Here is a 25,066-nt window from a genome sequence, read left to right on the forward strand (position 1 = left end):
TACTTCTACGGTTCTAACTGCCTCCTACGGTTATTAGGAGGCAGTTAGAACCGTAGAAGTACGATTTGATATCTTCCTTGGCCGACCAGAGCGATGCTTTGGAGTACGAATGATGTCACTTCCTTCGTCTCGAAATTTCTTGGTCCACTTTTGCACTTGACGCACTCCAATTCCCACACGAGTAGCAATATCTTTACACTTATAACCCTCCTTATAGAGGGTTATGATTGTAACAACTGTGTTTATTTCCAGCTCTTTACCACTTCCCATTACGGAGATATCAAGGCACAAAAACAGAGACCACCGCAAAAAAAAGACTACTCTCCGTGAGAGATGTTTAGAAACTGACTCCATGTGACATCGAGTGCGCCTAAACAGAGTTGCCAAATAGTGTGTATTGTCTCGGCTAAATACGGGTACAAACGCTAGCATTGAAAAATAGCGAAAAGTTTGGGTGGAAAGTTGTATTTTTCGCATGTTTTGAGTTTAGGGAAAAGTTGGGGCGCCTATAATTTTGCGCCCAAACTTTTCGCGGCTACTGTATATAATATATAATATGCATGTATATAATATATGAATGTATATGTATGAATTATATATATATATATATATGTTGGTACATTGTGACAAGTTGATGAAGGTGGAAAAAGAAGTCACGGGTCTAGTTCTGAGTTCCTGAGCGAAACCGGTCAGGAATAAACTCAGGAACTCGTAACTAGACCCTTGACTTCTTTTTCCATCTTCATATATATATATATATATATATATATATATATATATATATATATATGTATATTTATAATATGCATGTATATAATATATGAATGTATATGTATGAATTATATATATATATATATATATATATATATATATATATATATACATATATATATATATATATACATATATATATATAGTAATAATACATACATACACATATACATATACCAAAGGCTTTTTCCCCCGTACAAGGGAGGTAGCCAAAAACAAAGGCATATAAAACATACATATACCAAAGGCTTTTTCCCCCGTACAAGGGAGGTAGCCAAAAACAAAGGCATATAAAACATACATATACCAAAGGCTTTTTCCCCCGTACAAGGGAGGTAGCCAAAAACAAAGGCATATAAAACCACTCCCACCCATTCCATCCTCACATATTCCACTCCCATCCACCCCCTTCCCTCCCTTTTATCTTGGCTGCTCCCGGATGATGGGTCATCCCTGCATCTTGCCCACTGCCCTGGTCAGAAGCAGTGTCACAAGACACAACACATCCATAGCAAGGCTGCTTAATTAAATTGGCGACCCCCCTTTCCGTCCCCTCTGCAGAAATGGAGAAGACAGGGAGACATGCGTTCAATCACCATCAATTTATATTTCACACACACCCTCACCCCACATCCCCCACCCACTCACTTCCATGTTTTACAGCATCATCCATACACAACCACTCTCCATTCACTGCTATCATCTGTCTTCTCCATTCCTTCAACAGACATTTCCCTATTTTCCTCTGCCCCTTTTACCCTATCGATCCATCTCATCTTTGGTTGCTCCCTCATGTTCACTCCTTCTAACTCTGCCTTCCATACCTCTTTTACCCATCTTTCTTCACCCATTCTTTTCATATGTCCAAACCATCCCAATACTCTTTCATCAACCTTATCTCCCAATTTCCTTTCCAACCCTGTTCTCCTCCTCACCCCATTTCTCACTCTGTCCAGCCCAGTAACCCCTATCTTACTTCTCAGGCACCTCATTTCAAACACATTCAAACTCCTCTCTTCCTCTCTTATGTTCCATGTTTCTGCCCCATACAGTGCTTTTGGCCCAATCACTCCTTCATACAATCTCCTCTTAACATCCATTCCCAAATGTCTATTTCTCATTACATTCTTTAATCCCACAAAGCATTTACCTGCTTTTCTCAATCAACATTCTACCTCCACCTCCACTCCTCCCTTTCCTGCCATATTTGCACCCAAGAATCTAAAGCTATCCACTTCCTCCAGTCTCTTTCCCTTAATACTCACGTCCAGTCTTCTGCCACTTTTTCCCTTTGTACATCTCATCACCTTACTTTTACCCATACTTATGTACAACTTCCTTCTTTTACACACCTTCCCCAACAGTTACTAACTTCCTGAATCCCTCCTCTGAACCTGCTACAAGCAGTGTTGTCAGCAAACAACAACTGGTTTATCTCCTACTTTTCTCTATTTTCTTTAACCATCTCCAATCCCCAACCCACTACCCTTGCTTTACCTCACGCACCACCCCATCCATGTATAAATTGAATAGCCAATGTGGCGTAACACATGCCACCACAGTCCCACCTTTACCTCAAACCTCTCTCTCCATTTCTGATTCTAATGCAAGCTCTACTTCTCATAAACTCTTGACTGCTCTTAACAGCTTTCCTCCTATCCCATATATCTGCAATACCTCCCACAGTGTCTTCCTGTCTACCCTGTCCATAAGGCTCTCCCCGCAAAGAAAAAAAAAGAAAGAAAAAAAAAAACAACCACGAAAATCTGATGCTTGCAACCCCTACCTGCCCTAAACCCACACTGTTCCTCACCAATTACTCCCTTTGTTCTCCTAATCCTCTCAATGAAGACCCTTCCCTAAACCTTCCCAACTACACAACAAACTGATCCCTCTGAAACTACTACACTCACACTTGTCCCCTTTTCCCTTGTAAAGTGGAACTATACAGTCCTCCAGTCCTCTCTTAAACAAACATTAGATAACCTCACCAGCCAGTCCACCATCACTGTACCTTCTTTTTTTTTTTTAGATATTTTGCATGACACCCATCCAACCCAGGTGCCTTACCTGCTCGCATCATCTTACCAACTGCCTTCACCTCATAGTTCCTTATTTCTCCATTTTCCTCATCCATCACTAAATTTTTTAATGCTTCCCATCACAACTACTTTTTCCTCCCTATCCTCTTTCACATTTAGCAACTCCCTAAAATACTACACCTTTTACCTTTTCTTCTCATAATTTCTTTCCAAAACCTCTTTTTTATTACTTTACAATTTTTCTGTTGTACTCTTACCCCCATTTCACTTCTACTCTCCTCTTTGCCTCCTTTATCTTATGTTTTACTTCTCTTTTCTTTGTACCTCTCATTTGATTCTCACATCCTAATTTGTAACCAATCTGTGAAAGCTCATTTCTTCTCTTCTACACCCTTCTTTGCTTCCTCATCCTACCTCTCACTACTCTTCCTTCTATTTCCTCCTGTCTTCCTTGTTCCTCACCATCTTTGCTCACCTTGTGACTCTCTCCATGATCCATCCTCATTCCTCCCCCACTCCTAGTTCTATTCTATCCTTCACTTCCTCCCACTCCTCTCTCAGCTTCTTTTTGTACTCCTTTTCTTTCTCATCTAAGCAGTTCACTTTAAGCCCCTCCCTATCTTCTGTCCTTTTCCTGTTTCTCCATATATCCTCCACTCAACTTTCCACCAAAAAATGATCAGATATTCTCCAACTCTCTGACCTAAGAACATGTACATCCTTAACTCCTACTATACACATGGTTACCACTATATAGTCCATTATCACTCTACTATCCTTCCATTCACCACCCTCTTCCATGTATACTAATATTTGAATTTCTTCCTAAACACTGTATTTGCTATGATCAACTCAGGACTCTGATTTTTTCCTAGAACTCCACACTTACCAACCACTGTGTTGGTTCATTTCCTACCCTAGCATTAAGGTCTCCCAATACCACTACATTGACTTTTCTCCCAAATCCCTCTATGCTCTCATTTAAATCTATCAAAAAAAGCTCCCGTTCCTCTACACTCTTCACACTACCAGGCCCATATGCACCTACAAAAACCCACATCTCCCTTCCCAATTTCACCTTTATCCACATTAACCTTGAAGAAACCTTCCACTCCACCACAAGCCTACCTATTTATTCACTTACTAGTATAGCCACCCCTTCTCTCCCTCATCCTCTCTTCACTCCTGAGATCCTCCCAACTACACTCCCAAACTCAAACTTGCCCCTCCCCTTCAACTTAGTTTCACTCAAAGCCAACACATCCATCTTTCTTCTCACAAACATACTGCCTATCTTTTCCCTTGTACTGCAGCCACACACATTAAAAGACCTAAACCTTAGGGTTCTGATTAGAAAACTCCCAGACCCTCTTATGCCAATACTTTTTTTTTTAGGAATGTACCCTTTGGGGTTACAGGGAGAAGGATGCCTAGTCCTATCCCCATCCCATTTTGTCGCTTCATACCACTCAAGTGAAGACTTGGTGGCAGTATTCTGTTCCCCCACCACAGGGTTTGCCAAAATGAGAAAATGAATATTCAGAGAAGTGGTACAGGACAGTAACAAGAGTGGAGGGACAGTTGTAGTATAATAAAGTGTCATTATTTCACTATGAATGGAGACTTCCTGTACCACAGACAAAATCATGTTTGGCTCTGTTCCATAGGGGTGCACCATATAGACCCAAAAGTATCAGCTGCATGCTACTGAGCAACTTTTAACCCCACAAAACATGCAGCCAATACTCCAGATGGGGTATCTATATGTATAATACCAGCTGATGTGCTGTGTCTTGCAACACTGTTTCTGATCCAGGGCAGTGGACAGGATGCAGGGATGACCCGTCATCCAGGAGGTGCCAAGATAAGAGAGAAGGAGGGTGGAGGGGAGTGGAATATATAGGAAATGGAATGGGTGGGAGTGGTTTCTATGCCTTTTTCTTTTTGGCTACCCCCCGTGTAGGGGGAAAAAGCCTTTGGTATATGTATGTGTGTGTGTGTGTATATATATATATATGTATTTACCTAGTTGTACCTAGTTGTATTTTACGGGAAGGGGAGCTATGCTCGTGGTGTCCCGTTTTCATATCTCGTTTTATCTAAACTATTTTTGAATTAATGTATTGTTTTTGCACACACCACTTTCTCATCTAACTTGTTCCAACTGTCTATTACTCTGTGAGGAAAGCTGTTCTTTTTCAGGTCTCTTCTATAGCTGTCTTTCTTGATTTTCTTTCCATGTCCTCTTGTATTTCTGTCATCCCATTTTATCAGATTCTCTCTATCAGTAATTTCTATGCCTTTCATGATTCTGTAAATAGCTATCAAATCTCCTCTCTCTCTTCTTTGCTCTAGTGTCTGTAGTTCAAGTTTTTCTAGTCTCTCTTCATATGATAGTTTTGAGAGTGTAGGTGCCAATTTTGTAATTGCTCTTTGTATTCTTTCAAGTTTTTTTATACATTTTTTTGTACTTGGTGACCATATCGTTGCTGCATATTCCAATCTTGGTCTTATCAGGGTGATTAGAATTTTCTTCACCATTTCTTCATCCAGGTATGTAAATGCAACTTTGATTGTTCTTATTAAATTATAGGTTTCTCCAAAAATCTTATTTATATGTTTCTCAATTGACATATTATTCATAACAATGACTCCCAGGTCTTTTTCATTTTCTACTTTTTTTATTCCTTCTCCCAATTTATATGATCCTGTTATTCTGTTTTTACTTTTTCCAAATTCCATTATACTACACTTCTTTGTATTGAACTCCATCTCCCACTTCCTACTCCATTCCTGTACTTTATTTAGATCTCTCTGTAGTGATTCACAATCTTCTTCCGTGTTCACTTTTTTCAATAGTTTTGCATCATCTGCAAAGAAGCTCATATAGCTTTCAATTCCTTCATCCATATCATTAATATATATAGCAAACATTATTGGGGCCAGAACTGTTCCTTGTGGAACACCGCTTATTACTTCATCCCATTTTGAGTGTTGGTCTCTTATCACTACTCTCATTTTTCTTTCTTGCAAAAAGTCTTCCATCCAATTTAGCAGTTTGCCCTGTATTCCTCCTTCATTTTCTAATTTCTTAAGCAACTTCTTATGTGGTACTTTGTCAAAAGCTTTTTTTAGGTCTAGAAATGCACAATCAGCCCATCCATCTCTTTCTTGTATTATATCTATTAGCCTTGAATAGAAACATATTAAATTGGTGACGCATGATCGTCCCTGTCTGAATCCAAATTGTCTTGGATTTAGCACATTGTTTTTTTCTAAATATTTTACCCATCTATTTTTGACAATTCTTTCACAAATTTTTGCTATTGTACTTGTTAGAGAGACTGGCCTATAGTTGTTAGAGTCTTCTTTATTTCCCCCTTTATATATAGGTACTATATTTGCTTTTTTCCAATCTAGTGAAGCTCTAATTACTTAATGGAAAATCTTTCCACATCATTCAGCTTGGTATGAAATGATAGCTTAGAGTCTGGGGGACAAATCTTATTGAATAAATTTTTTCAAACTAATACCTCTGATTTTTTTTTTTTGTTTATCTGAATAATTAAAAAATGCTGCAAAATTCAGGTTTCATAAATAATTTTTTTTAATTCAAATTTCTTTTATTTTTTACTGTAGAACATAAAGAGCATGATGTTTTCTTTCAAATTAAACAAAAATGACAAAAATCCATAAAGAGCAACTGAAGATATTACAACAGAAAGAGCATAAACTTTACAGGATGGGATTTAAATTTTTGCGACCATTTTTTGCAACCATTTGTTTGATGGTTGCGATGTATAGCAAATCTCCAATTTCCTCCTCTTTGCTAATGAGGTGTGAGGTGAGGGTGAGTGGTGTGGCATAGGTGGAGGAGGTGTCAGGTGGGCATGGCTAGTAAATGCTTGTGGAGTGCTGGATGCAGCTTTGCTGGTTTTCTCTTCTTTCTTTTTCCTTTTTTGTTTCTATTTCAGGCACTCACGGGCCTTCTCTTTATTCTGCTGCTTCACTCTCTTGTTTCTTGTTAATTTTTCCATGATCGCAGCAACAATACAGGGTGAAGAATCAAAATTGTTGTGTACGGTAAGAGCGACAGGAGCAACGGCACCTTTGACCTTTTCAAGAGTACCAATGTCTTGTCCACTGTCTTTGTGGGGTATGCTGGTGGGAGTTGCCAAATATCTCCATAAACACAATTCTGTAGCAAAAAACGAAATAGCTATAGAAATGTTGATGCTATTTCAATATACAGAATGTTTTTATGCAATGGGGTTGCCAGAGGTTGCCAATATGTTATATATTTTATGCTGTATACAAAATAGAAACAAAATACAGTTGTATAACTGTATGAGTGTTGCCACCATCATAAAGATTCTTTTGAAATGTTTGCCTAAAATTCGCTCATGTACCTGAATTTTTCGAATGATCATTGGCAACGCTCCCTTAATGTGTGTGGATGTGGCACAGATGAGAGTAAATGGGAAGAGATAGGCAGTATGTGAGAAGAAAGATGGATGTGTTGACATTGAGTGAAACAAAGTTGAAGGGAGGGGTGAGTTTGATTTTGGTAGTGTAGTTGGGAGGGTGTCAGGAATGAAGAGAGGATGAGGGAGAGAAGGGGTGGCTATACTAGTAAGTTTGTGGAGTGGAAGGAGGTTTCTTCAAGGTGAATGCGGATGAAGGTGAAACTGGGAGGGGAGATATGGGTTTTTGTATGTGCATATAGGCCTGGTAGTGAGAAGAGTGTAGGGGAAAGGGATTTTTTTTTTTAGATTTAAATGAGTGCATAGTGTGATTAGGGAGAAATGTCAATGTAGTAGTATTGGGAGACCTTAATGCTAGAGTAGGGTAGGAACTGAACCAATAGTTGAAGTGGTTGGAAAGTGGAGTTCCAAGAAAAAATTATTGTGGGCAGTTGATGGTGGAGATGTGTCTAGAAAGAGAGTTGATGATAGCAAGTACATTGTTTAGGAAGAAAGTCAAACATAAATACACATGGGAGAGGGTGGTGGATGGAAGGGTGGTAGATAGGGCTTTAATGGACTATATAGTGGTAACCAGGAGAATAATAGGAAGAGTTAAGGATGTATATGTTCTAAGGGGAGAGGATGGGAGAATATCAGATAATTTTTTGATATAAAGTTGAGAGTGGAGATAGAGGAAAATTAGGGAGGTGCTTAAAGTAAATTGCTTAAATGAGAAAGAAAAGGAGTACAAGAAGCTGAGAGAGGAGTGGGAGGGAGTGAAGGATAGAGTAGAACTAGTAGTGGAGGAGGAATGGGGGTGGTTCAAGGAGGGAGTCACAAGGTGAGCAAAGATAGTATGGAATAAGGACAGGAGGAAATAGAAGGAAGTGTAGTGAGTGGTGGGATGAAGCAAAGAAGGTTGTAGAAGACTAAGATGTAAGCATTCACAGATTGGTTACAAAATAGGACAAGAGAATCACATGGGAGATACAAAGAAAAGAGAAGTAAAGCATAAGATAAAGTAAGCAAAGAGAAGAGCAGATGTGAAATGGGGTAATAGTATGACAAAATTTTGAAAGTAATAAAAAGCTATTTTGGAAGGAAATTAAGAGAGGAAGAGGAGATGAATGAAGTAGTGAAGAAAAGGTAAAAGGTACATATGAGAGATGATAATGAAAGAGAGCAATAAGAGGAAGTTGGGCAGAGTATTTTAGGGAGTTGATAAACGTGAAGGAGGATAGTGAGTAGTTGCAGTGGGTAGTGCTAAGAAAATGAGGGTGATGAGTGAGGATGCCGGACATAATGTCACTGAACGACGGGAGGCCGGCGTGAATCACGGTGACGTAGGGGAACAAAATGTACAAAATAGATGGGATGACCGTAATCGACCAGATGTCCGTGATGGGGGAAATGTTAATTTTGATAGGAGAAATGTTAATGAGGCATTGAATGTCAATGAAGGACCAAATAATAATGATATAGAGCAAGGCATAAATAAAAAACAAAATGATAATATAAGACATAATATTGCGGGATTTAAACACTTTCATCAGGATAGAAACCACAAGAAAGGTGGGGGTGTTCTATTGTACGTTAAAAACAATGTTCATGCTTGTGTTTTAGAGAAAGTGAAACAGGATGCATATGACAGTTTGTGGGTTGAGTTAACCCAAACAAATGGACAAAAAATGAATATAGGTGTAATATATAGGCCAAAGACATTATCATTAGCAGACGACAAACTGTTATTTCAAGAACTGTCTAGTTTCTGCAACCGGGATTTATTGATAATGGGTGATTTCAATTTTACTGACATTGATTGGATGACCCTTGAACATGGCCATATAGGTAGTCGCTTGATTGATTTTCTTGGTGACAATTACTTAATTCAGCATGTAAAAGAGCCCACAAGATATGGAAACTTACTCGATTTATTGATCACTAGCCGCGAAAGCATGGTAACTGATGTAGAAGTCGGTGAATCTGTTGCAAATAGCGATCACAACTTAGTCAGATTCAAACTCCTAAACAATTTTAGAATAGATACTTGTGCTTCTAAAATACCCGATTTCAGTAAAGCTCAGTTCATAGAACTACGTCAGGAGCTTCAGCTTACAGATTGGGAGGAAAAATTAAACGAAAGGCCTGTAGATCAGATGTGGGAAATATTTCAAAATACGCTCACTAAGATGATTCAAACTTACATTCCTTTTAAGGACAGACGTCCCCCAAATCAGGCTTGCCCAAAGTGGCTCGACAAAGAAACTGAAAAAAGTATTGCTAAAAAGAGACAGGCTTATAAGAAATATAAGTGCTCGGGTGCATCTAATGACTATGAAAGTTATGTATCAATACAGAGAGATTTAAAAAAGACAATAAGAAAAAGAAAACGACAATACGAAATGAACATCGCTGAGAAATCCAAAGAGAATCCCAAAGAATTCTATAGTTACATTAGAGATAAAAAGGTTGTTAGGAATCACATTGGTCCACTATTATCTGCTGACGGTCAACTTGAATATTCAAATGAAGGAATGTGTAATCTCTTAAACAATTATTTTAGCTCGGTATTCGTAAACGAAACACCTCAAAGTGAATTCCAAACTGAAACCTGTGAAAAGTCTGGGGTAAACTTACTCACTACGGTAAATATAACAAAAGAAAAAATTAAAAGGTGTATAGACAAACTCAAAGTTAATAAAACACCAGGGCCTGACGGTTGGCATCCAAGAATCTTAAAGGAAATGAAAAATGAGATTGTTGTTCCATTAGAAATTATTTTCAAGAAATCCATCATATCCGGAGATGTCCCAAGAGAATGGAAGCTAGCTAATGTTACTCCCATATTCAAAAAAGGTGACAAAAAGAAACCAAATAACTATAGGCCTATTAGTTTGACTTCGATCGTAGGAAAAATAATGGAAACTATCATCAGAGATGCTATCGAATATCATTTAGAAAGTAACCGTTTGATAAATGATAGCCAACATGGTTTCAGACGGAAACGTTCTTGCGTGACTAACTTACTCGAATTCTACAACACAGTTATCTCGAATTATGACAAAAGAAACAATATAGATTTAATATATCTAGACTTTGCAAAAGCTTTTGATACCGTCCCACACGAAAGACTACTTACTAAATTAGCTTTGCATGGAATAAGTGGTAGCCTATTAGGTTGGACTAGTAATTGGTTGAAAGGTCGAAAACAGAGAGTTGTTTTAAATGGAAAAACTTCTGGATGGAAAAGTGTTGCAAGTGGAGTTCCTCAGGGTTCCGTTCTTGGGCCACTTCTATTCATAGTATATATAAATGATATAGACCATGGACTAAAATCTACTGTTTCCAAATTTGCTGATGATACAAAACTGTGCGGAGTGGCAAATGATCACTCAAACCAATTAGATATTCAAGAAGATTTAGATAAATTACAGCAATGGTCTGAAAAGTGGCTAATGAAATTTAACACAAGTAAATGCAAGGTAATGCACATAGGTAAAAATAACAGTAAGTACGATTACAAGTTATTTGGAAATTCGTTAACAAAAGTGGATAATGAAAAAGATCTCGGCGTAATTATCAGTAACGACCTCAAATCATCCAAGCAGTGTATTTCAGCCTCTGAGAAAGCAAATAAGATTCTGGGATTGATTGTGCGATCTTTTGATTTCAAAAGTCCATCACTCATTAACAAGCTATATAAATCGTTAGTTCGTCCACATTTGGAATATGCTGTTTCCGTATGGTCACCGAATCTCATTAAAGACATTGACAGACTGGAAAAAGTACAACGGCGAGCCACAAAACTGATTCCAAATATCAAAAATAAATCATACGAAAATCGACTTAAGCACATGAATCTGTTTTCCCTAAAAAAGCGTAGACTCAGAGGTGACTTGATACAGGTCTTTAAGATTTTAAAGGGAATTGACAACATCAAAAGTGACCAAATTTTCACATTGAATGAGAATCAGACAAGAAACAATGGTCTCAAACTGTCCGGAAATAGATTCAATTTGGAAGTAGGTAGAAACAACTTTGCCAACCGTGTAGTTAATGAATGGAATAAACTTCCTGCACAGGTAGTGCAATGTAGTTCAGTTCAAAGCTTTAAGAATCATTTAGATAAATACCTAAGTAAGATGCTGTAATTATTTTGTTTTGTTATAATTTGTCTGTCTGATTTTCATTTATTATTAGTTATATGTCAATTTATTATCATTTACTATTTACCTGTTTGTTTGTTATTCAACTATACCAATGCATTTATTTATGTGTTTTAATTGTTATTTACATTATTATAGTTTTAATTTATTATTAATATGATTTTTTTTTTTTTTTTTTTTTTTTGCATCCGACCTAGATATGGATCAAAAGGTCTCCTGTCGGCATGCTTTGCCTTTGTAAAATGGAGGAGAAATAAGGAAAGATAAGGTGAAGGCAGTTGTTAAGATGAGAGCAAGTAAGGCACCAGGGTTGCACGGATATCATGCAGAATGTCTTAAAAAAAAAAAAAAAAAGGTACAGTGATGTGGATTGGTTGGTGAGGTTATTTAATGATTGTTTAAGAGAGGGTAGAGTGCCAGAGGATTGGAGGAGTGCCTGTATAGATCCATTTTACAAGAGAAAAGGGGACAAGTGAGTGTAGTAATTTCAAAGGGATCAGTTTATTAAGTGTGGCAGGGAAGGCTTAAAGGAGGGTTTTGATTGAGAGGATTAGGAGAGGAACAGAGGGAGTAATTGGTGAGGAAGAGTTTAGGTTTAGGACAGGTAAGGGTTGTGTGGATCAGATTTTTGTGGGAGGACAGATATGTGAGAAATGTTTAGATAAAGGAAGGATGTTTTTTGGGCCTTTATGGATGTGGAAAAGACTTATGACGAGTAGACAGGAAAACACTGGGAGATATTGCAGCTATATGGGATAGGAGGAAAGCTGTTAAGAGCAGTCAATAGTTTTTATGAGAGTAGTAAAGTTTGTGTTAGAATCGGAAATGGAGAGAGTGAGTGGTTTGAGGTAAAGGTGGGACTTCATCAGGGATGTGTTATGTCGCCATGGCTGTTCAATTTACATGTGGATGGAGTGATGCGAGAGGTAAATGCAAGGGTAATGGGTCGGGGATTGGAGATGGTTAAAGGAAATGAAGAAAAGTGGGAGATAAGCCAGTTGTTGTTTGCTGACGTCATTATGCTTGTAGCAGGATCAGATGATTGAGGAAATTAGTGATAGAGTGGGAAAGTGTGCAAAAGAAGGAAGTTGAAGGTAAATGTGGGTAAAAGTAAGGTGATGAGATGTACAAGGGGAGAAAGTGGCGGTAGACTGGAAGTGAGTATTAAGGGAGAGAGACTGGAGGAAGTGGATAGTTTTAGATTCTTGGGTGTGAATGTTGTGGGAAAGGAAGGAGTGGAGGTGGAGGTAGAATGTATATTGAGAGAAGTAAGTAAATGCCTTGGTGGATTAAAAAGTGTAGTGAGAAATAGACATTTGGGAATGGATGCTAAGAGGAGATTGTGTGAAGGAGTGATTGTGCCAACACCACTGTATGGGGCAGAAGCGTAGAACATAAAAGAGGAGGAGTTTGAATATGTTTGAGATGAGGTGCCAGAGAAGTATGATAGGGGATACTAGGCTGGATAAAGTGAGAAATGAAGAAGTGAGGAGGAAAACAGGGTGGAAAGGAAGTTGGGAGATGGGGCTGATGAATGAGTATTGGGATGGTTTGGAGACATGGAAAGAATGAATGAAGAAAGATTAGTAAAAGAAGTGGAAGGCATAGGTGGAAGGAGTGAACATGAGGGGGCGATCAAGGATAAGATGGATGGATGGGGGTAAAAGGGGTATTGGGAAAGGGGAATGTCTGTTGAGGAAGGATGGATGAAGACAAGATAGGGGTGAATGGAGAATGGTTGTGTATGGATGATGGTGTGATGTATGAAAGGGAGGGGTGAGGGAGTATGTATGAAATAATAAATTGTTCCAGCCTGAATGTATTTCTCCCCGTCTTCTCATTTTCTGCTCAAGGGGACGGAAAATGGGGGGGGGGGTTGCCGATTTAATGAAGTGGCCTTGCTGTGGATGTGCTGTATCTTGTGACACTACATCTGACCCAGGGCAGTGGGTGAGATACAGGGATGACCCATCATCTAGGAGGAGCAATGATAGGAGGGAGGGAGAGGGGTGAATGGGAGTGGAGTATGTGGGGATGAAATGGGTGGGAGTGGATTTGCCTTTGTTTTTTGGCTACCTCCCTTGTAAGGGGAAAAAAAAAAACTTTAGTAAATGCATGTATGAAGAAACTACCGTACTAGAAATATAGATGAAAGATTCAATACAAAGTGTATTGTTAAGTGATATTTTTCACATTTACAACACTTATCCCAAATTTTTATTGGATTTTACTGGGGAACACCTTTCTAAAATTTTGTACAGAATAGGCCTGGCTATAGATTCAATCTGCCACAAATGTAACCACTACACAGAAGACACAGAACACTTCATACTGCTATGCCCCACACTGGTAATACACAGACAACACAATAGTTTCTCTAAGTGATTTATGGCCTTAACCAAAGGTTGTTGCTGGATTCATGGAGGGCACAGTTCTTCTGCAAGAGAGATATAGGGTAATGGATTGATTGTTCTCGCATATCTGTGGGAAGAAACTTTGGACTGTTGATGTGTGCACGGAAGGACATGTGCATATCAAATGTAGGGCCTAGGATTTGTTGTTGTTGTTAAGTGCTGGCTGGCGGAGGTTGGCCAGTTTGGCTGTTGAATGTTTCTAATTCATGGTTGTCTGGAGGAAGCAATGTCACTGATTTTTGAGATGATGTTGCCATTCTGTTTTGAATCAGTTACAGCTCTAGTTTGCCAAAGTATTTTAATTTATTTTTGGTAGCTGTTACATGGTTGCTGTGGTGGGATATGATGGTAAAGTCATCCACATATGGATAACTGTAAAATTGTGTTTTTTACTTTGGGTAGGAAGTTTGTTAGCTCTCCTTGTGTGAAAAGATGTAAGAAGTACAGTGTAAGATGGAGGTGAGGGGGTTGATAGGTTTTGAAAATGGGGAGCTCTTCTGTTCATCTTACAGGACAACCACAAGCAGGTGCTTATCATTGGTACCTTTTCATAAGATATTCTTTGGGGAGGAATGACCTAGCATGTATAGAAACAACAAATGGGTGTAGGATGGACAAAGGTGGGTATATGCTTAGACTGCCTCTTATCTTGTTCAAGGGAAAGGGGCTTTTGATGTATGTATCATGCATAGGCATAATGAATGCCAACAGTTAAGTTAGGTTTATTTTGTTATGATCAACTCCAAATATTGCCTAAATTATAGTGTTTCAGGATATTTCTTTCCATTCCAGACAAGCAATGTAGAAAACCTTTCTCCTCAAATACTGCGAGGAGTTATAAAGGAAATGACAGAACTTGTCAAAGGTCCTCCAGAAGGTATAAGAGTACACATGAATGACGAGGATATCACAGACATCCAAGCCACCATCTGGGGTCCAGGTTGGCATTTTTTGTATATTTAGAATTATAATAATATTTCAACCTAGTATGATGTGTATTGAAAAATGAAAAATTCAAGTTCCTATATACTACTCTTTAGTAAATCATCTTTGCATTGATCTTACTAACATCACTCAGAAAATAGTTACAAGTTTATGTATTTACTTTACATATTTTTCTTTCAAACATATGGCTTGATTTATTTTGATAGAATTGTCATGTATTTTGTAGTAAAAAAAATAATGCTTGTATGGGATGTGTTGAAATTTGTCATATTGAAACACTTGAGCTTTGTATTTTGGTTTAGAAAACTGAATTTTAGATTGTACTTATTCTTGCAGCGGGAACACCCTATGCTGGTGGAGTGTTTAGGGTAAAACTTGCTCTGGGCAAGGACTTCCCACAGGGCCCACCAAAAGGATTCTTCTTGACCAAAATATTTCATCCCAATGTTGCTGCTAATGGAGAAATCTGTGTAAACACGCTCAAAAAGGACTGGAAGCCTGACCTCGGAATCAGACGTATATTATTGGTAAATATCTTGACTTGCATTCTCCATCCCCTCTCTCTCTCCCCCTCTCCCCTTCACTCCCTCTCCCCTTCACTCCCTCTCCCCCTCTCTCCCTCTCCCCTTCTCTCCTCTTCTCTCTCTCCCCCTCTCTCCTATTCTATCTCTCCCCCTCTCTCCTATTCTCTCTCTCCCCCTCTCTCCTCTTCTCTCTCTCCCCTTCTCTCTCCACTTCTCTCTCTCCACTTCTCTCTCTCCACTTCTCTCTCCCCTTCTCTCTCTCCCCTTCTCTCTCTCTCTCTCCCCTTCTCTCTCTCTCTCTCCCCTTCTCTCTCTCTCTCTCTCTCTCTCTCTCTCTCTCTCTCTCTCTCTCTCTCTCTCTCTCTCTCTCTCCCCTCTCTCTCTCTCTCTCTCTCTCTCTCTCTCTCTCTCTCCCCCCCCCTCTCTCTCTCTCTCTCTCTCTCTCTCTCTCTCTCTCTCTCTCTCTCTCTCTCTCTCTCTCTCTCTCTCTCTCTCTCTCTCTCTCTCTCTCTCCTCTCTCTCTCTCTCTCTCTCTCTCTCTCTCTCTTTCTCTCTCTCTCTCTCTCTCTCGCTCTCTCTCTTTCGCTGTCTGTCTCTGTCTCCTCTCCTCTCCTCTCCCTCTCTCCCCTCTCACCCTCTCTTTCTCTCTCTCTCCTCTCCCTCTCTCCCCTCTCTCTCTATCTCTCTCTCTCTCTCTCTCTCTCTCTCTCTCTCCTCTCTCTCTCTCCCCTTCTCTCTCTCTCTCTCTCTCTCTCTCTCTCTCTCTCTCTCTCTCTCTCTCTCTCTCTCTCTCTCTCTCTCTCTCTCTCTCTCTCTCTCTCTCTCTCTCTCTCTCTCTCTCTCTCTCTCTCTCTCTCTCTCTCTCTCTCTCTCTCTCTCTCTCTCTCTCTCTCTCTCTCTCTCTCTCTCTTACTCTCTCCCTCTCTCTCTCTCTCTCTCTCTCTTTATTTCTTTCTTTTTCTGCAAAACTTGTCACCCTTATTTCTTTCTAGAAGTGTTGGGCTCCAGACAAGACCCAAGAGTCTATTTGATAATATCAAAATGAGTAGGGCATTATCTATCTTCATACCAAGGGCTTCTTTCCCCTGAAAAGGGAGGTAGCCAAGTCAGAGGAATGTACTCACTCCCACTCATTCCATTCCCATTCACCATCTATGTTTCCCTCTCATCTTAGCTCCTCATGGATGAAGGGTCATTCCTGTCCCCTGCCCACAACCTGTATCAGAAGCAATGCAGCAAGGCACAGTAGATCTACAGCAGGGCTGGTTCACTTAAATGGCAACCTCTCCTCCGTCCCCTTGTACCCTTTGGGCTGTGTCAAACAATCATCCAAACAATCATTTTCCACTTACCTCTACCCCCAGTCTCCTCCCTTGCTATGCATAATTTCCACTTGTCCTTCTTATATACAAATACCAAAGGCTTTTTCCCCCTTACAAGGTACATACACACATATGCCAAGGCTTTTTCTACAAGGGAGGTATCCAAAAAGGAAAAGGCATAAATTCATTCCCACCCATTCCATCCCTAAATACACTCCACACCCCCTCCACCTTCCCTCTTATCTTAGTACCTCCTGGATGACGGGTCATCCCTGCACCTTGTCCACTGCCCTGGGTCAGAAGCAGTGTCGCAAGGCACAGCACATCCACAGCAAGGCCGCTTCATTAAATCGGTGACCCCCCTCTCTGTCCCCCCATGCATAAAAGGAGAAGACGGGGAGAAATCCCTTTGGGCTGCGTCAAATTTTGCTCACACATACTACCTCATCCCCCATCCCCCCGCCCATTCCACCTCATGCATCACAACATCATCCATATACAACCATTCTCCATTCACCCCTGTCTTCTGTCCTCTCCCGTCCTTCCTCAACAGACATTCCCCTCTTCCCCAAAGCCCCCTTCACCCCATCCATCCACCTCATCCTAGGACATCCCCTCATGTTCACTCCCTCCACATCTGCCTTCCATACCTCTTTTACTAGTCTTTCTTCACTCATTCTTTCCATGTGTCCAAACCATCCTAATACTCTTTCATCAACCCTCTCTCCCAACTCCCTTTCCACCCCTGTTCTCCTCCTCACCTCCTCATTTCTCACTCTATCCAGCCTAGTAACCCCCATCATACTTCTCAGACACCTCATCTCAAACACATTCAAATTCCTTCTCTCTTCCTCTCTTATGTTCCATGTTTCTGCCCCATACAGTGCTGTTGGCACAATCACTCCTTCATATAGTCTCCTCTTAGCATCCATTCCCAAATGTCTATTCCTCATTACAGTCTTCAATCCACCAAGGCATTTACTCACTTCTCTCAATCTACATTCTACCTCCACCTTCACTCCACCTTTTCCTGCCACATTTGCACCCAAATATCTAAAACTATCCACTTCCTCCAGTCGCTCTCCCTTTATGCTCACTTCCAGTCTACTGCCACTTTCACCCCTTGTACATCTCATCACCTTACTTTTACCCACATTTATCTTCAGCTTTCTTCTATCACATACTCTCTCAAACTCTGTCACCAACTTCCTCAATCCCTCCTCCGATCCTGCCACAAGCATAGTGTCGTCCGCAAACAACAGCTGGCTCACCTCCCACTTTTCTCCATTTTCTTTAACCATCTCACCTCCCACTTTTCTCCATTTTCTTTAACCATCTCCAATCCCTGACCCACTACCCTTGCATTTACCTCTCACACTACCCCATCCATGTATAAGTTGAACAGCCAGGGCGACATAACGCATCCTTGACGAAGTCCCACCTTTACCTCGAACCACTTACTCTCTCCATTTCTTATCCTGTCACAATCTCTACTACTCTCATAAAAACTATTGACAGCTCCTAGAAGCTTTCCTCCTATCCCGTATATCTGCATAACCTCCCACAGTGCCTTTCTGTCTACTGTATTGTAAGCCATTTCCAGATCCATAAAGGCCCAAAAAACATCCTTCCCCTTTCCTATAGCTTTCTCACATATCTGTCTTACCAACCACAAAGATCTGATCTACACAACCTCTACCCGTCCTAAATCCACACTTCCTCACCAATTACTCCCTCTGTTCCTCTCCTAATCCTCTCAATGAAGATCCTCCCATAAGCCTTCCCAACTACACTTAACAAACTAATCCCTCTGAAACTACTACATTCACACTTGTCCCCTTTTCCCTTGTAAAGTGGACCTATATAGGCACTCCTCCAGTCCTCCGGCACTCTACCCTCTCTCCAGCAAACATTAAATAACCTCACCAGCCACTCCACCATCACTGTATCTCCTTTTTTTTTAGACATTGTGCATGGCATCCATCCAGACCAGGTGCCTTACCTGCTTTCATCATCTTAACAACTGTCTTCACTTCATCCTTCCTTATTTCTCTTCTATTTTCCTCACTCATCACGGTCCTTTTCTTAGCATTTCCCACTGCAGCTATCTTTCCCTCCCTATCCTCCTTCACATATAACAACTCCCTAAAATATTCTGCCCATCTTTCCCTTACTGCCTTCTCTTCCATTATCATCTCTCCATCTGCACCTTTTACCTTTTCTTCTCTACTTGATTTGCCTCCTCTTCCTTTCTTAATTTCTTTCCAAAACATCTTTTTATTGCTTTCAAAATTTTCTGTCATACTCTACACCATTTCACATCTGCTCTCCTCTTTGCCTCCTTTACCTTTTGCTTTACTTCTCTTTTCTTTTCTTTGTACCTCTCATATGACTCCCTTGTCCTATTTTGTAACCAAACTGTGAAAGCTCGCTTCTTCTCTTCTACAACCTTCTTTGTTTCCTCATGCCACCATTCACTACCCTTCCTTCTTATTTCCTCCTGTCCTTCTTGTTCCACACATCATTCTTGCACACTTTGTGACTCCCTCCTTGAACCATCCCCATTCCTCCTCCACACCTAGCTCTACTCTATCCTTCACTCCCTCCCACTCCTCCTTCAGCTTCTTCTTGTACTCCTTCTCCTTTTCCTCTTCGTTTAAAGAGTTCACTCTAAGCACCTCCCTACCTTTTGCCGCTTTCCTCTTTCTCCATCTATCCTCCACTCTCAACTTACCTTCCACCAAAAAATTATCTGATATTCCCCTGCCCTCTCCCCTTAGCACATGTACATCCTTAACTCTTCCTATCATAATCCCATATACCACTACCTTACAAGGTAGGTAGCCAAAAAGCAAATGCATAAAATCCACTCCCACCCATTCCATCCGCACATACTCCACTCCCATTCACCCCCCTCCCTCCCTCTTATCTTGGCACCTCCTGGATGATGGGTCATCCCTGCATCTTCCCACTGCCCCTGGTCAGAAGCAGTGTTGCAAGACATAGCACTTCCACAGCAAGGGATATAGAATTATTTCTTTGAATTTTGAAAAGTGGATTTGAAGTTGGAATTTTGTTTGTAATTAGGACTTTAGGAATATGTGTGCCCACACTATGAAACCCTTTGGTATGATCTCTATAATTTAGATTTTATTATAACAAATTAGGATTTTGATACTACATACATATAGCAAGGGCTTTTTCCCTCTTACAAGGGAGGTAACCAAAGTCAAAGGCTTGAATCCACTCCCACTCATTTCATCCCACCATGATCCACTCCCATTCACCACCCCTCCCTCCCTCTTTTCTTGGCTTTTCCTGGATGACTGGTCATCTCTGCATTTTGCCCACTGCTCTGGGTGAGAAGCAATGCAGCAAGACAGAGCACATCCACAGCAAAGCTGCTTCATTAACTTGGCGAACCCCCTCTGCCCCGTCCTGTGGAAAAAGAAAAGACGGGGAGAAATCTGTTTGGGCTGCGTCAAAGTCTCATTCACACATATCCCCCCCCCATCGCCCACCTGCTCACTTCCATGCATTACAGGATCATCCATAAACAACCATTCTCCACTAACCCCTATCTTCTGTCTTCTCACTTCCTCAACAGACAATCCCCTCTTTCCCATTGCCACTTTTATCCCATCCATCCATCTCATCCTTAGTTGTCCCCCCCCCCATGTTCTCTCCCTCCACCTCTCTTCCACACCTCTTTTACTAATCTTTCTTCTCTCATTCTTTTCTGTCCAAACCATCCCAATACTCTTTCATCATTCCAATCTCCCAACTCCCTTTTCACCCCTGTTCTCACCTCATTTCTCACTATCCAGCCTAGTAACCCCTACCATACTTCTCAGGCATTTCATCTCAAACACATTCACACTCCTCTCTTCCTATGTTCCATGTTTCTGTCCCATACAGTGCTGTCAGCACAATCACTCCTTCATACAATCTCCTCTTAGCATCCAATTCCAAATGTCAGTTTCTTGTTACACTTTTTAATCCCCCAAGTCATTACTTGCTTCTCTCAATCTATGTTCTACCTCCACTCCTTTTCCTGTCACATTTGCACCCAAGTATTTAAAGCTATACATTTCTTCTAGTCTCACTCCCTTAATACTTCCAATTTGCTGCCATATTCTCCCCTTGTACATCTCATCACCTAACATTTACCCCCATTTATCTTCAATTTCCTTCTTTCGCACACCTTCCCAAACTGCCACAAACTTCTTAGTCCCTCCTCTGATCCTGCCACAAGTGCAGTGTTGCCAGCAAACAACTGGCTTATCTCCCATTTTTCTCCATTTTCTTTAACCATCTCCATTTCCCGACCCATTACCCTTGCACTTGCCTCTTGCACCACTACATCCATGTATAAATTGAACAGCCAAGGCAACATAATGCATCCTTGGTGAAGTCCCACCTTTACCTCAAACCACTCATTTTCACTTTCTAATTCTAACACAAGCTCTACTTTATACATACATATACCAAAGGCTTTTTCCCCCTTACAAGGGAGGTAGTCAAAAAACAGTCATAAAATCCACTCCCACCTATTCCATCTCCAGCATACTCCACTTCCATCCACCCCTTCCATCTTAGCACCTCCTACTACTAACATAAAAACTCTTGATTGCTCTTAGCAGCTTTCCACCTATGCCATATATCTGCAATACCTTCCACAGTGCCTTCCTGTCTACCCTGTCATAAGCCTTTTCCAAATCCATAAAGGCCCGAAACACATCCTTACTTTTCCTAAAGTTTTCTCACATATCTGTTTTACCACAAAAATCTGATCCATGCAACCCCTACCTGTCCTAAACCCACACTGTTCCTCACCAATTGCTACCTCTGTTTATCTTCTAATTTTCTCAATCAAAACCCTCCCATAAGCCTTCCCATCTACACTTAACAAACTGATCCCTCAAACTACTACATTCACACTTTTCCCCCTTTCCCTTGTATAGCAGAACTATATAGGCACTCCTTCAGTTCTACAGTACTGTACCCTCTTTTAGATAATTATTAAATAACCTCACCAGCTAGTCCACCATCACTGTACCTCCCTTTTTTAGACACTCCACATGGCACCCATCCAACCCAGGACCTTTATTGCTCTCATCATTTTACTAACTGCTTTCAACTCATCTTTCCCTATTTCACCTTCATTTTCCTCATTCGTCACTGTCTTTTTCTTAGTGCTTCCCATTGCAACTACCTTTCCTTCCCTATCCTCATTCACATTTAGCATCTCTCTAAAATAATCTGCTCATCTTCCTCCTACTTCCGTCTCTTCCATTATCATCTCTCTATCTGCACCTTTTACCTTTTCTTCACTACTTTATTTGTCTCCTCTCTTATTTTCCTTCCCAAACATCTTTTTATCACTTTCAAAATTTTGTCTTCTTCACGACACTGCTTCTGACCCAGGGCAGTGGACAAGGTGCAGGGATGACCCGTCATCCAGGAGGTGCTAAGATAAAAGGGAGGGTGGAGGGGTGTGGTGTATTCAGGGATGGAATGGGTGGGAATGATTTTATGCCTTTTCCTTTTTGGCTACCTCCCTTGTAAGGGGGAAAAAGCCTTGGTATATGTATGTAAAATTTTGTCATACTTTTTTTTCTTTACCTCTTATATGATTCTCTCTTTTGTAATCAATCTGGGAAAGCTTGCTTCTTCTCTTTTATAACGTTGCTTCATCCCACCACTTACTACCTTCTATTTCCTCCCGGCCTTCTTGTTCCACATGCCAACTTTGCACACCTTGTGACTCCCTCCTTGAAACATCCCCATTCCTTCTCTACTCCAGGGTTGCCAAAGTGTGGAATTTTTGGGTAATATGTGGAGAAAATGTAGTCTATAGGAAGGAAATCCAACATTCACAAAGAGTGTAGACATTTTTTTTCCACCTACCTGAATACTGCTTTTATTTAGTTTTTTTTTTGTTTTCCCTTAAGTTTAGTTTGAAATTAGTATTGCAACATATTCTGGTTATTTACTATTACACTAGTATCAAATGTGTCAAATATTACCATATTTAGATACCATCAAAGTGAAAATGGATTAGCTTAGTCCCCCTCCTATTGCCATTTTCGTTGAGTGTGTGGCATTCATATGTTGACCTAAGTGGCAACCCTGCTCTACTCCTAGTTCTACTCTATCCTTCACTCCCTCCCACTCTTCTCTTAGTTTCTTTTTATATGCTGCCTTTTCTTTCTCATTTAAACAGTTTACTGTAAGCAACTCCTTTCTGTCCTTTTTATTTATTTTTTCATCTCTCCTCCACTCTTATCTTACCTTCCACCAAAAAATTATCTGATATTCTCCCACTCTCTCCCCCTAGAACATGTACATCCAAAACTCTTACTACTATTCTCCTGGTTACCACTTTTATAGTCCATTAAAGCCCTGTCTACCACCCTTCCATCTTCCTAAACACAGTGTTTGCTCTCATCAACTCTCTAGACACATCACCATTGCCACTCCACTGCAATTTTTTTTTTTCTGGGACTCCACACTTCCTAACCACTCCATCTATTGGTTCATCTCCTACCCTAGAATTGGGATCTCCCAATACCACTGCATTGATATTTCTCCGTAAACCCTCAATACACTCATTTCAATCTGTCTAAAATGCCTCCCATTCCTCTACCTTCTTCTCACTACCAAGCCCATATGCACTTACAAAAACCCACATCTCCCTTCTCAGTTTTACCTTCATCCACATTAACCTTGAAGAAACCTTCTACTCCATAAATTTACCTTTCTCTTCACTTACTAGTATAGCCACTCCTTCTCTCCCACATCCTCTCTTCACTCCTGACACCCTCCCAACTACACTCCCAAACTCAAAGTTGCCCCTTCCTTTCAACTTAGTTTCACTAAATGCCAACACATCCATCTTTCTTCTCAAAAATATACTGCCTATCTCTTCCATCTGTACCACATCCACACACACTGAAAGACCAAAACATTAGGGTTCTGGTTGGAAAACTCCCAGACCCTCTTAGGCCTTTTTTTTTTTTTTTTTTTTTTTTTTTTTTTTTTTTTTTTTTTTTTTTTTTTTTTTTTTTTTTTTTTTTTTTTTTTGTTAGGAATGTCACCTTTGGGGCTACAGAGGTAAGATGCCTAGTCCTATCCCAGTCCCTTTTTTGTTGCCTTTTACGACTCAAGTGGGAATACTTGGTAGCAGTATTCTTTCTACCCTACCACATTGTTCAGCAAAAAAGTAAATAAATATTCAGAGAAGTGGTATAGGACAGTATTAAGAGTGGGGGGACAGCATAATGGAGGGACAGTTGCAGTATAATAAGTAGCATGATTTCTCTATGAATAGAGCTTTCTTCTATCACAGACAAAATGATGTGTTGCTCTGGTCCATAGGGGCACTCCATATAGACCATAAAGTATCAGGTACATGGTACTGAGCAGCTTTTAACCCCATCATAACATGCAGCCAATACCTCAGGTGGGATATAGCCCAGCCATACTTCTCTTTAATGAATCTTGTAAGGGGTTTAAGTCATGGTGGGATTTGGTTCTTTTCAGGTAATAAAATGTTTGTTGATTGTGCCCAATCCTGAGTCAGCTTTAAATGAAGAAGCGGGCAAGCTACTTCTGGAAGCATATGATGATTATGCTGCTAGAGCAAAAATGATGACTGAAATCCATGCCCAGGTAAGTCTTATTTTGTTGTTAGTATTTATGTGCTTTAGTAGTGGCGTGTTAGGATTGAAATTGGAGAGGTAAAGGTGGGGCAGTGTCAGGGATGTGTCATTGCATCATGGCTGTTCAATGTGTACATGAATTGGGTGGTAGTGGTATGGGAGGTAAATGTTGGGGTAATGGGAAGGGGATTGGAAATGAAGGTAGTTGAAGGAAATGGGAGATAGGGCAGTTGTTTGTGGATGTAAGACAGAGTGGTGATGGAAAGGGATCTGGCATATAGGGTTGATCAAAGAATACTGGGATGATTTGGGCATATAGAAAGAATGAGTGAAAAAAGACTAGCAGGAAGAGTGGAAGGCAGAGGTGGATGGAATGAATTTGAGGGGAAGACAGAATGGGACTGATGGATGGTGTGAATTAGGCCTTGGGTACAAGGGGCATGTCATTTGAATAGGGAAGGGAGGGGAGTGGAGAGGTGGAGAGTGGTTGTAAATGGATAAATTGAGGTGGCTGAAAGGGATTTCTTCTTGTCTGCTCTATTACAAGTGGATGAACTGCAAGGGTCACCATGATTATAATGAAGTAGTTAGATCAGCTTTGGCTGTTGGGCTCTGCTGTGGAGATTCTGTGGCCTGTTCCACTGATTTTGACTCATGCAGTGGGCAGGGAATTCTTCATCCAATCAATCAGTCAATCCATAGCAACTGTGGAGATTCTGTGGCATGCCACACTAATTTTGACTCAGGCAGTG

General features: G+C 40.5%; 1 protein-coding gene across 2 annotated transcripts in view; it reads left to right on the forward strand.

Annotated features, from left to right (window-relative positions):
- LOC143032870 (ubiquitin-conjugating enzyme E2 S) overlaps window positions 1–25,066 on the forward strand; it is a 33,375-nt gene that overhangs the window by 5,692 nt on the left and 2,617 nt on the right. For both annotated transcript variants that reach the window (XM_076198072.1, XM_076198062.1), the window contains exons 2-4: window positions 14,652–14,799; window positions 15,141–15,331; window positions 24,196–24,324. In XM_076198072.1, coding sequence (XP_076054187.1) covers window positions 14,706–14,799; window positions 15,141–15,331; window positions 24,196–24,324 — 414 coding nt within the window. In that variant the 5' untranslated portion in view covers window positions 14,652–14,705. The remainder of the gene's footprint in view (window positions 1–14,651; window positions 14,800–15,140; window positions 15,332–24,195; window positions 24,325–25,066) is intronic.

The sequence above is a fragment of the Oratosquilla oratoria genome, chromosome 1 (genome assembly GCF_046742065.1).
Source record: "Oratosquilla oratoria isolate Oo_2021 chromosome 1, ASM4674206v1, whole genome shotgun sequence".
NCBI classification, from domain to species: Eukaryota; Metazoa; Arthropoda; class Malacostraca; order Stomatopoda; family Squillidae; genus Oratosquilla; species Oratosquilla oratoria.